We start from the raw sequence: 13,445 nt of genomic DNA, 5'->3' as shown, positions 1-13,445 counted from the left end.
GCCTCGTGATGCTCAGTTGGTAGTGCCAGGAAAGCCAGTTGCGAGAAGCCTATTATAGCATGCACTGTAGGCACAAATAATTGAGTTTGCCATCCTAGTGTACACTGAAGAATGATAAATGGTGATAGGCAGCTGAAGTACTTCTAAAGGAATTATGGTGCAAATCACAAATGGATGAATGTTTTTCATTTTCAAATTGTGACTGTGTACTTTCAGCAGTGGAAACTCTTGAATTAACCAGTGTGTTGAGGAATGGCTGTGGCTGTTTTGGAAAAGTTAGATCTTCCTAAAATGAAGAAGTGAAAGTTTATGCTTTCTATCAGAGGAAAAACATTAACACAAAATTACTTAGCAGCAAATAGGACTCTCCTGGTAGTATACAGCTTCTTACAACTTAGAGGCAAATCACAGTGAAGAATTAATATTTTTCTGTACCCTTCAGTCTCCCAAATGCTGGTTATAGCAGCATATCTCCTCTACCACCTCGAATGAGTTTTGTTCAGACAAAGCAGGTGCTCCCTAATACCAGTGTGTCTTTTTTTGAAGAAAAAAAAAAGCCTGTAGGATGCTTAAGATGATGTGAGTGGAATTTCCACTTACATATTTATGAATTTAAGTTTCACAATAGAACATAGTGGACTTGATCCTTAAACCTCAGTGGTTAAGTGTGGCTTTTGTTTTGCTTTTGAAATAAAGGTACACAATCCCGCTATCCAGGTTACTTTTGGTGAATGTGTTTCTATTTACTTTGGAATATCAAGATTGTCCCTGGGTATTTATTTTATTTATTTATTTTTAAGGAATCTTAGTGAAAATGTTCAAGGAATCGTCTCTTGGCATTCTATTCTGGTTTTTTTTTGTTTTTTGTTCTTTGTTTTTTCCCAACCAGTATTTCAGAGTAATAACATCTTCCAAAAATATGCAACTGATGGGTACTTTTTCATGTTATATTGAAGTGGAAAATAATAACTTTCAGCAGTGTTTAGTCTTTTTGGATTAATGAAGCTACTTTCCTTCATGCATAGCCATTTCTATAATATTATTTATACTGTGCAATTCTGTATTTCTTCTAGCCTGACTTTCATTAGTTATCTCTTCTTTTTGAGCAACGTCCTCTCTACTCCCCTTTCTCCATGAATAGGAAATTTATATTTGCATGTTAGAGCAGATGTCTTCTGTGCCTTTTTCTTGTGATAGCTTTGCTTAGTCACCGGGTTGGCAAGCTAGTGCTTATGTTCACAGAAGCAACTTGGTGTGCAGTGGAAAAGGAAATGTGGGAAGCTTCTAATGAGCTGGAGTCTGAAACAGTGATTAAAGACAGGAGTTCATGAATTAACAGAAAAAAATAAAAGCATTTTATTGCAGCTACAGTATAATTGAAATGATTTGTGTGAGATGATTAGTTTATAGAGATATGGTTAATATTTGGTTATATTTTGGAAAAAAATATGTAAAAATCCTTATGCTGTTCTCATCATCTGCATCTAGACATCTAGGTAAGTTAATGCAAGTTTCAGATCTCAGATGATTTGTTCATTGATATTTGTCATGTTCTAGGTTCAAGTACTACAAAAAGAACTTGCAGCATCTACTTCTGAAGATACTCATCCATACAAAGAGGAGCTGGAAACAGCCTTGGAACAGTGTTTTTATTGTTTATATGGTTTTCCTAGCAAAAAAAGCAAAGCAAGGTACCTGGAGGAACATTCTGTACAGCAGGTAAGATAGGTATTGTGTAATGTCAATGAAGTATCCTGAAGTGATGAAAGATACAATCTTGTTTGGTTTTAGTGCACCTTCAGATAACTGATGAGAAAGAGTACAGTTTCTTTCTTAAAATGATTTGATTTATTTATTGTGGAAAGTAAACTTTGGGTACGCTCTTAAAAATGTAGAAGATGTTATTAATATAGAGGGTCAGATACTTGAAGTGAAATGTTAGTCTTACTCATGATAGTCTGCCATTTTGAAACAGTTGACAAAATGATTTTATTGAGCCATGACTTTCCTGTTTTCAACAGAGAATTTTGCGCTCGAGAACAGTAGAGAGGAAACAGTCAGCTTGAGAGAAGAACTTTAGCAGCCTACCTTGCAGTTTATGAATGTGAAAAATGTCACTTTTAAAAATGATGCAAGTAAATTATACTATAGCTTATTTTACAAGTCTATGATGGTGAATATTTGGTAGCTGATTATCACAAATATGTGGAATTCAGTTGAGTTTGGGAGATCACTACAGAATGCCAAGGGAAGAGGGTTGCAGTATTAAGAGGAGCAAAAAAGCAGGTCAGCAATCCTGTACCTGAAACATAATTGACTTGTTAAAAACCTCAGATGATTTTACGTTTACCAAATGCAAGTGGTTATAAAATTATAAATAAATGACAGCTTTATACAATCAGAACAATTACCTGGCTTCTTTGACAGGCCTTATAAAATACACGAATGCTGTTATAATTCATTGAGTATTTGTGAATTCTCTCTTAAAATTTTCTCTTTGACAATTAAGATAATAAGTAGATGGGAATAGCTGAGGAAAAGGGAATTACAGGGAGAGTACCCTCTGCCAGAAACAATCTGTCACATTTGGGCAATTATGGATGAAAAAGTCCTTACTGAAATCATTGACAGATTGATTTTTAGTATACCTGTGACTTCCCTGTTTTCAGTGGAGACGCAGAACTTACTGGTGGGGATGAAATGAACAAAAAGAGAAAAAACTCAGCCCGGAAGGAGAAAACTGAAAAACTTACTTTTCAAAAAGAAGAAAAATGAAGGGAGAAATGAGGAATGAACTGAAGTGAAAGTGCCTCTCTTCAGAGAGTTTTTAAAATGTTTAAGTCTCAAAATTTTGTCTGGCAGCCCTTTCATTTATTTGCCTTACTTGAGTTTGGAGTTTAAGCTGTAGAGCAAGCGTAGCTATTCTTTTCTTCCATTTCTTCCCCATGGTTTCAGTGTCACTCAGGATGCTTGGAATTGATTTTTGCTCATAAACAACTTTTCTCAGTAGCTCTTCTACTAAGCAAGTAGAATGACTTTATTTTTCAGTGACGTTGACTAAGTTACAGCCCAATGCCTTAGCCGTTAATCAGTGAGAAGTTATAATGTTGTATTTGTGAGCAGCATATACTGAGTGGCTTTACTTCTGTTCTTGGGAGGTTTAATTTGTTTCCTGCTAGAGTAATATGTATTTTGTGCTAACTAAAAAAGCCAAACAAACTAATCTTTAGTAGACTTTTGAATTTTAGAATTTGAGATAATTTTTTCCCCTCTCATCTTCCTCCCTCTTTAGGTGGATCTAACATGGGAAGATGCCTTATTCATGTTTGAATATTTTAAGCCTAAAACGCTTCCAGAGTTTGATAGTTACAAAACCAGCACTGTGTCTGCCGATCTGGCCAACCTTTTGAAGAAGACTGCTACAATTGTTCCTCGAACAGACAAGCCTATGTTGAGCTTAGATACTGTCTCTGCCTATATTGAAGGAACATGCAGCAAGGTATAACTAATTATTAAAAAAAAATATGTTGTTATTGCATTATTTTTATATTGACCATGAGGTGGTTTGAGGAAATGATTCACCCCGTGATGCTGGATTTCCTCAAAGAATTGCGTTTAAATGAAATAAGAATGACACTCCAAAGCTTTTGGTCTTGAAACAGCAAGGTGTAATGCTGATTAACATGGAGCTAGTATGAGATGTTCATTAGTGTTAGTGCTCTCTATAGCTCTGGAATGTTTTCACTATCTTGATATTCAACAGCTTCATGTTTTGTGACAAAAAAACTATTTCCACTTCAAGAAAGAAGCAAGTGTGCAGCTCTAGTAATATGTATGCTTTATTAACCTTTGTTTATTTATTTTTCAGGCGCCATCTCTCCCAGATGGTGCAGACTATTCTCCACCAGTAGTCACTGAGTTGTACTATCTTCTGGCAGACTATCATTTCAAGAATAAAGAACAGTCTAAAGCCATTAAATTTTACATGCACGACATTTGTATTTGTCCGAACAGGTCAGTGTTGTTGAATCCTGCTGCACGTTATTCATTCTTCTCATTTCTTCAGTGCCGAAAAGCAGTCAAGTGAGAGATTGATGTCCACTTCAAGATTAAGACACTAGTCTGCAATCTATGACTATAAGTAAATTATATAGTTAAAGGCATCTTTAAAACAAACCAACAAACAAAAAAAATCTCATGTTAAATATTTGATAGTTTGCAAACTTAAAACCAAAGAGGATGAAAGAGTGGGGGGGAAAAGCTGAACTATAATCAAGGATAGCTGGAAAGTGCGAGGATTAAATCACTATTCCTTCTCTTTTGCACCTTTTGTTCTTAGTTTTTGGCATTTTTATGCATGCCAAGGAATGAAAGAAATACCACTGTTTGACAGCATGAAGGACACAGATATAACTTCTTAAAAGATAATCTATTTAAGCTGATTCTTTTCTAATATGAATATATTTTGCTACTAGAGAGCTACTCAGAATCAAGCCTGAGCAGAGCATTTAGGTGATATTTAAACTTAACACTTTCTTCTTGCTAGCTTACAGCTTCTGAAATACCAGCAAGATTAAGTTTTCTAATCTTAACGATGAAGTTCTAGACTCTTCTAGACTGAACTACAGAAATCTTAAAATTTATTGATTAAATTTAGGGCTTGCATATTAGATACTAGCTGTCAGTTTAATTCTTGTTGAAATTGATAGATAGATTAGGCTCAATGGCAAAAGCCCTAGCTTGACTGGTTTGAGAAAAGAAACTATTTCTGAGTTCAGGGACGTAGCAGAGACAAAAGGGAAAGTGAAGTTACAGAGCAGTTTTACAGGTGATCTACGGAGGAAATAAGATGTACTTTTTTGAATTTGCTAGCCTGGGAGCTGTGACTAGATCACTAAAGCTTTTTGTTTGAAGCCTGATAAATTACAAAAAACATTTTTTTTCTATGAATTAATAGGGTTTTTTGAAGCATCAAACCTATAAGTAAATGACAGTGCTATGCAGATTGACTTTAATCTATGACATTTTGTTGCTTAGAAGAAGTTTTATGTGGTAGCATAGTATTTGTATCCCAGTCATCTCAGATGTTGCTTCTTCAGCTGTCTATATGACAGGTCCCCTCCCTTTCTCTTCAGGAATATGTCTTTTAGGGTCACCTGACACAGGAATAGGCTTGTAGTTGAAGTAAACAAGGCAAAATGTGAAAACATTATGAATATGACTATTTCTTTGGTGTTAGAATCGTGCTATAACGGAAAAATTCCAGATTCATTGGCCCCAATTGCTAATTTAAGAGTACGTAATATGGAAACTGCTTTTCACACTGTATTGTCAATGATTTAATAAAAACAAGGCTGGCTACTCAACTAAATCCTCAGAAAGCCATCTTTTCTGTATTGTTCATCAGAATTTTCCTATTGGAATGTATTTTGATTTGTGTGATTTTTATGTTGGAAAATAATCATAAAGACCATTCACTGTTCGGTCCAACAACGTAAAATGTCATAATGGCTGTCTGCTGGCCTGCAGAAACGGCAGGGTGCTTGAACAGGACAGCATGGCTACTGAGAAAAGAAATCAGTGGGCGTGCTGCCATTGGAAATATGGATGTGCTCTTTTTGTATGGCAAATAATATTTTTCACATGTGAGAGTTACTAGGGATAGTGCTGTATTAAGAAACCATTTTACATAAAATTCAGTGTGATTTAGATTTTTACAGAGTCTTTTTCGCTGTGAGGAGAAGAGGAGGTGAAGAAATCTGTTTTGGGAGAGCATATGATGAAGAAAATGTTGGGAAATAGCAAAATGAGTATTTTCTTTGTCATTGACGGTAATGCGTAGGGAGTGGTTCATGTCTTACGTTCTTGCTTGCATAGGTTTGATTCATGGGCTGGCATGGCTCTGGCTCGAGCAAGTCGTATTCAAGACAAGTTGAACTCTAACGAACTGAAAAGTGATGGCCCCATCTGGAAGCACTCTACACCTGTCTTGAATTGCTTCAAGCGAGCCTTAGAGATTGACAGCTCTAATCTCTCCCTGTGGATTGAATATGGCACCATTTCCTATGCCCTACATTCATTTGCATCCCGACAGCTTAAGCAGTGGAAATCAGAACTCCCCCCTGAAGTTGTGCAGCAGGTGGGAGCTACTTTCGAGCAGTGCAAGCTTTTAAATGTTTATATATATTTAACCTAACAACTTTCTAAATTAAATACTTATATGCTCTATATTACATCCTAGACTGTATGAATACTTATCAATACTGGAAATTCTGATATTCATTTGTATAAGCTACTGGTGTCAAAAACCATTGAAAGTTTTATTTGATTCATTCTCTTGCAGAAAATCAGTTTGAGCCTGACGTTTGAATCGTCTTTTAAAGATTATACAAAATTATTTTAACCTTTACAATAGGGAAATTATATTTACTTTGCCTTTTGGTAAATGTTATGCATTTTTGCCAAGAGAAGATGAAATGAATGCCTCCTTAAATAGTGGAAAAGATCAGGAAAATGTTCTGTTATCTGTGTTCGTATGTCATATCTTGTGTTCAAAGACATTCCCCCTCCCACCCCTTTTTTTAGGTTTTTGGGTTATTTACTTAAACACAAGATCAAAATAAGGAGCTCAATAGATTGATTTTTTTTTTCATAGAAAGTTATTGTTTAGTAATTGCACTAGCTTTTTATGTATAACAGTGATTAAAAAGTTTTAGTGACTATGAAGTTTATAGCTGAGCCAAAATGAGCAATTGCAAATACTCTCTATGACCTTGATAGAGTTGTTAGGGGAAGTGTTTTGTCTGTTCTTTTTGGCCAGTAAACTCAATTTCTGGTGCCACTGCTCTGACACACAAGTATTATATAACAAAGAATTGGAAGCTGAAGAAACAAAGAAATGCTGCTAGTCAGTGCCTATATAAAACTTTATTAGTGTTTGAATTGTAGCGAATTGAATTGGGAACATCCACTGTTTCCAGAGGGGGTGTATTTGCATCAAGATGAAAGGCAGCTCAGATGCAAGAGCTATATAGCTGCATTAACATTGTGCTCCGCTTAGACTCTTACACAGCAACTGATTCTGCTAAACAAGCAGGTGGTGAAAACATGCATATTAAAGAGAAGCAAATGGTTTATTAAATGGTGTTTTTGAGTAGATGTATACTTGCAACTTGCTAGCATGCTCAAATTCACTTTCTTGTTTTCTGTTTATTCAGGAAATATTAGTGAAAAGACAGATGAAAAATCAGGCCACAAACCTGTCTTATTTTCCTGATCCAGTCTTTAGTTTTCCTGTTTCTACTGCAAGAATTTGGGAAGGAATGCTTACTTTAGAAAGCAAATAAAATCCAGGATTCTTTCCTGGAAGATGTATTCTGTCAGATGATCATGCTAATTGTTCAGATTGTATGTTTATAGTTGTCATCTTCTTTGTAAATAAATATATTTGATTAGAATTGAGAGGTGAAAATCATGGAAGTTCTCTATGCTAATTTTGCAATGTTGCTTCAGAACATAATCAGTTTTGGTGATACTTACTGTATCCTCTTTCTTCCTAAGTTTAATTTGTCTCCCTTCCTATGGGAGAGCAATTTTATTATTTTATTTTTACTTATACTTACTTTTATACTTTAAATGTATTTATACTCCTGAAGACAGACATCAATATTGTAATTATTAATCCTCACGTAAGTACTTTCTCAGCCAACCTCTGCAAAGGTCACTACTCTAAGTCCAAGCTTTTCTCAGTGTTGTTACTCTGTGTTCAAAAATGTGAATGTGTGGCATGACAAGTAACAGTACAGTTTTCTTCCTAAATGTTATTTGTTAATAACATCTGAGAGCTCCAAAATTAACTACTCAGAAAATGACGCTATTACATTTCATGCCCTCATTCCACCAAAAGTTTGATCTTGCTGTCTTTTGGTCTCTTGGCTGTGATGGACTTACTGAAGAAATGCATGGCTAATGCTGGAGTTATTTTTTTATTATTAGGTTTACGATGCAGTACAGAGTGTTCTATATATAAGATCAGAATATTTATTTAGGACTTCTTCAGCCCTCTTTTTTCAGTTGAAATTATGAAAAAGCATAATTTTCTAAGAAGAGCTCCACTATAAAAAAAGTAAATTGGAACAAACTGATCCCCCTTCCAGGGATACGTCTATTCAGGAATGTGTTTCTTGTATAAAATCACTATGTCCTCTATTTAGAAGAGTGATTCTTACAAAATATTAGTGAAGAGAAAGGCTAAGTTATAGTTCCTTAGGTGCAACAAGCACTTAGGATACTGTTATAGCCCAGCAATTTAAATTTATAAATATTTTCTTCAAAGATATAAAATAACTTTTATGCATCTTTTGGCCTCATCTTTAATGTGGCTTTATTGGCAGTTAACTTGAATTTATGCTACTCCTTTTTTTTTTTTTTTTCCTTCCCTTGAAAAAAGAGTACACTTTATTTTTATGTATATATATGACACAGTTAGGTGTATAGTATGCATGATAAAATATATTTCTTTCTGAATAGTGGTGGTTTGTAGTGACTTGTAGCAGACCTTAGTTGCAGAACAAAGAAAATAATTCTTTTCCTTTTAAGAGTTACACAATTGCAATGATGAAAAAGTGGTAAGGTTATTTTCCGTGGACATGTTTGTTGTTTTCCAACAAGTTTACTTTTATGTGCATGTTCTTACATTTTTGTCTTACCATTTTATTCTGGTTATTTATGTCAGGAGCTGTTGGAACGAGCAAAAAACTACCCATAAACACCATACTCTGTGGGTCTTCCAGATGTATTTGATCACCTGGATGTAATTCCAGGTCTTTTAGGTTGAAAATATTTTAAGTGATATACCTTCTTTATGCCCTTTTATGTGCAGGAGCGTATTTTTTGCATCATTTGTCCCAGCCATAGCACGTTCTTGTATTCTCAGTGTTTCATTCCATCACAGATGGAAGAGCGTCGAGACAGCATGTTGGAGACAGCCAAACTGTGTTTTACATCAGCATCGCGCTGTGAGGGAGATGGTGATGAAGAAGAGTGGCTTATTCACTACATGCTGGGAAAGATTGCAGAGAAGCAGAAACAGCCTCCTGTCGTCTATCTACTTCATTACAAACAGGCAGGTCACTACCTGCATGAGGAAGCTGCGCGATATCCAAAGAAGATACACTACCATAATCCACCAGAACTGGCCATGGAAGCACTGGAGGTAAAAGAGGGAAGTAAAATACTTAAACTTGAAAACATTGTTCTCTACAGGTAACAGAATAACTATTACTATTAATTCTTGTTATTAGGCGTATGTTAATGATGCTTTGCATCTGGGAACGTTTGCAAGACTAATGCAGAATAAGATCAAATGTGTTATTCAGATTATTTTTGCTTTAACGACAGCTTATATATACATTCACAATATTGGACAGACAGACAGAATTTCTGCTTCTGGAGTTTGCTGCCCTCGGTTTGTTAGTGTTCAGTCTGTGTGGATAGGTTTCGCCATTATCTCATCTCTATGTCACCATAAGGTCATGCATCAATTTGAATAATAGTCATAACACCTTTGCTTCTGCTGTGCAGTCTGGTAAGAATAATAGATCTGGAACCTACCCAGTGGTAGCCATCCACATCTGCTTTCATTGTTGTATTCCATAGGTTGCAGGGGGGCTGTTTCAGATCTTCTCCTTTACAAGCAACTTACAGAGGCAGGAAAAGTCCTGTTTAAGTAAGCTTAGGTAACAGACAACTGTTATTGCAAACTCCTGCAGTTTCTACAGAGAAGGACTACTTGTAACTGCTTGCAGAATTACAAGTTTTCTACTGACTGAATGGACTTTGGTGTTTTCTAGGTATACTTTCGACTTCATGCTTCTATTTTGAAACTTGTGGGGAAGCCAGACTCTGGAGTAGATGCAGAGAGACTGGTTAGTTTCATGAAAGAGGCTTCTGAGGGACCATTTGCCAGGGGCGAGGAGAAGAACACCCCAAAAGTTGCAGCAGAAAAGTGAGTGCTAATTTCCAGGAATATCCTCTGAAAGTGTACATGTTCCAAATAAGAGCAGGTTATTTGCGTGAAATATCTTCATAGACAGCTATGTGAATGCTAAACTATTGTATAATAAAGTTTTTAAATGAAGGTGCATGAAATAGAAACCCAAAGTGATTAGAATTAACTCTAATGTTTGCAGTTTCCAGGTATCTCATACAGTTAGATTATATGCTCGTCTGAAGTCTTTCCAATAATTGGCACAGTGTAGTCAGCAAGGGAACAAATTGGAACAACTTCTATCTTGTGATCTGTTTTGAAGCCACTGTTCTTATTTTATTTAAATAATTTTATTAACTATGGGCAGACCCAAAAGCAAATGACTTTTGGGCATAGCTTAAATAAGAGACTTTAGTCCTTGTAATTTTTTTTGTTAACAACTGTAAGATAAAGAATGTTTCCCTATTGATCAATGATCGGGAGAAATATCACCTGTGCTAAAAATCCATCATTTAGAATTTACTAGTAAGATTTGATTACTGTGTTGGAAATATCGTAAGAACATAGTCTCTTTCTGTTCTGTGTGTGTGTGTATTTATATGTATATATACACACCTAGTATGTTAACACTCTTAATTTTTTCTCCCTCTTTCCAGGGAAAAGACTTGCATGATTGATGAAGACTCTCACTCTTCAGCTGGAACAGTGCCGGGCCCTGGGACTTCCCTCCCCTCATCCTCTGGTCCAGGTCTGACATCCCCACCTTACACAGCCACTCCAGTTGACCACGATTACGTCAAATGTAAAAAACCCCGTCAGCAGGCAACGCCGGATGGTACAGTCCCTGTTCTCAATACTGGCAGCACAGGGAGGTGCTCTAATCATGGGAGGTTTGACCAGGAATGATCAAACTGCTCATTCAAGGAGGGTGATGGGTCTGTGGTAACACGGGCAATATTGAAGCTCATTAACTTGAAATATTCATGGTGCTTTAAAAAGAATCAATGCACAGTCAGAGCTTTAAATATAAAATTCAAAGTTGTCACCTGCCACCATTGGCACTTGTCGTTTACTCTAAACAGGAATGTTGAGGGGAGTTTGTAGCTGACTGAATTTTCAATATTTTTCCCATCTCTAGAGCTAAATGTCTGCCTCTGGAGCTTATTAGAAAAGATGTGGATTCAGTCTTTAGGCACTGAAATTGTGTTCAGTCTTCTATGTGAACTGACCAGGTGAAAATCTGAACTGTGGGTGAAACAAGACAAACCATTAAAAAAGCAAAAGAAGGCAGGATTATCCTTTTTTGAAGGAGGCAGGTGGCAACTGTATTGAATATATTGTGTATCAACGCAAAGTGATTTGCATGATATAGTGTGATAGACTTCATCTTTTAATTTTTTTCTTTATCATTTACAGTGACTGGTTAGCAGCTCATCTCTATAGGTTATAAAGTGATATCATAAATAATTGGCTTATAAAACCAGAAGGTAGGGCAGTATCACAGTGTCATTGCAAAAATTTTGCAATATATAATACACTTAAACAGTAACTTAATTTCTGTTATATAACTTGAGGTTATTATTCGGCTAGAAATTTTATTCTGATACTACTCTTCTGCCCATTTGTTTATCCATCTGGATCTATTAGTATCAGCGCTCAGGAAGGAGCAAAGTATTTGCAGTGCATAGCTTAGTACTGGTAGAACGTGGCAGGCTCCATAGAAGTGCTCTGCTTGATACCAGTTTATTTCTGGAGGGTGGGCTGCTACCAGGCGTATTGTCATTTTTCTGAAGAACAGTAATAATAAACGTTCTCTTATTGATGCAGTTCTGAAACAAACATGCACACGCTTGGAAACTCTGCAAGGTACATTTGTTCCTTTTTTCCACTAACAGATAATTCTTGGGGAAACTGGCAGAAGTTCCTTCATTTCTTTTCACTACATTGAATATAGAAACGTTCATTTTATCCATGCTCCCATTTCAATCTGAAGTAATTCATTGGACTGTTTTGCGATAATCTATAGTGTAGTAATGCAAATAAGTTATTTAGTGGTCAGGTTCTTCTGTTGCTTAGCCTTTTGATGCCTTTTTGACAAGGCAAAGAGAGAGCAAATATTTAAATATATCCTAAATAACATGTCCTGTGAGGAGCAGTTCTGCCTAGAACTACATCTGTTTAGGTCCTGCAGGCTGATGAAATGTTCCCGGGAGATAGATAAGTTAGATGGATATTCCAGCATGTCATTAGTACGTTCACTCGGAATAAGGTATTATGGGCTGTGGCATAGTAATTGCCTGATGGGAGCAAAGTTGGCTACTTAGCAAAGCCTGAAGGTGCAAGGTAAGGAACATCTACACCTGTCAGGCCTGAAGGAGCGGTTCTTAGGTCTGCTAGCTTAGCTAGCTAATGCTTAGCATTGCTGCTGTCACAGCGATTGGAAACGACAGCTGCTGAAAAGACCCAAGTTAGGGTGGTCTTTACGATGGCTGTGTGTAACTATGGCAAGTAGAATTGCAAAGCACTGCATCATTCATAATGTTTTGTAAGTTGCTGGCAAAACTAAACTCTGGATACAGCATATTGAAGAGCCCCAGGAAACTGAAATATTTGCCTTGGGGCTGCTGCAGATGGAAGGAGAGCTAACAAGCTGAGCAGTGCTCAGAAGCCTTCCACTTTAATATTATTACGTATACTGTGCTCCTTTGCATGTATTTGCATTTTACTTGTATTAAAATAGATACTTTTGAAGTAAAATGCTCTTGACATCTTGCATGTAATCACATCACTGAAGACGACTGGTGCCTGCATTTCCATTTTACTGTTCCTAAAAATAGCAAGGAAAAAAAACATCATTCAGCTACTTTTTTGGTTTTTTAACTATTCTGACAGCAATTGAGAGTGTCTATTTTGCTGTTCACAGACAAGACAGTTTGGCCCAAATTCAGCCTAGATATTTATTCCTTCTGTGGCCTGGCAGTGCTCTTATTTACTCTTGTATCATTGTTGTTGATCATATACAATATAAACAAAACAACAGAATTGTCTAGACTGTCCCTCCAAAATTCTTGTCTCGTATTACCACAAGCAAACAGTAGTTCAGCAACGACTGGGATCCCATTCAGCCAACCTGATGAGGCCCGTTTTCTCCCTTTTTGAGTGCTACAGCTGAAGAAGAGGAGACCTGTGAGGAAAGAGAGAAGGAATTGGGTTATTCTAGGGAAGAAAGGTTAGTCTGCAGAAGGAGAGTCTGAGGGCAGGCATGACAGCAGGGTTCCCTAAATAGTATCAAAGTCTGTATGAAGAGTTAGACGACAAAAAAAAAAAACAAGTTTCCCAGCTTTCCTTATCCACGAGGGACAGAACAGAATGCATTAGACTTGAATTCCATTAAGAAAAATTCGATCTAGAGTTTAGAAAATAGTATTAGAATAGTATTAGGAAGCATTTACTAAAT

At 36.4% G+C, this 13,445-nt stretch overlaps 1 protein-coding gene across 4 annotated transcripts in view; it reads left to right on the top strand.

Annotated features, from left to right (window-relative positions):
- CABIN1 (calcineurin binding protein 1) overlaps positions 1 to 13,445 on the top strand; it is a 128,119-nt gene that overhangs the window by 26,353 nt on the left and 88,321 nt on the right. For 3 of the 4 annotated variants that reach the window (XM_068910842.1, XM_068910839.1, XM_068910840.1), the window contains 7 exons: positions 1,558 to 1,719; positions 3,293 to 3,499; positions 3,869 to 4,014; positions 5,878 to 6,139; positions 8,954 to 9,214; positions 9,852 to 10,006; positions 10,645 to 10,823. In XM_068910842.1, the coding sequence (XP_068766943.1) occupies positions 1,558 to 1,719; positions 3,293 to 3,499; positions 3,869 to 4,014; positions 5,878 to 6,139; positions 8,954 to 9,214; positions 9,852 to 10,006; positions 10,645 to 10,823 (1,372 nt within the window). The remainder of the gene's footprint in view (positions 1 to 1,557; positions 1,720 to 3,292; positions 3,500 to 3,868; positions 4,015 to 5,877; positions 6,140 to 8,953; positions 9,215 to 9,851; positions 10,007 to 10,644; positions 10,824 to 13,445) is intronic. The other variant, XM_068910841.1, reaches the window with a different exon arrangement.

Source organism: Struthio camelus, chromosome 17 (genome assembly GCF_040807025.1).
Source record: "Struthio camelus isolate bStrCam1 chromosome 17, bStrCam1.hap1, whole genome shotgun sequence".
In the NCBI taxonomy this organism is placed as follows: domain Eukaryota; kingdom Metazoa; phylum Chordata; class Aves; order Struthioniformes; family Struthionidae; genus Struthio; species Struthio camelus.
The sequence above is the reverse complement of the archived record's forward strand: the minus strand, read 5'-3'. Positions and strand labels throughout refer to the sequence as shown.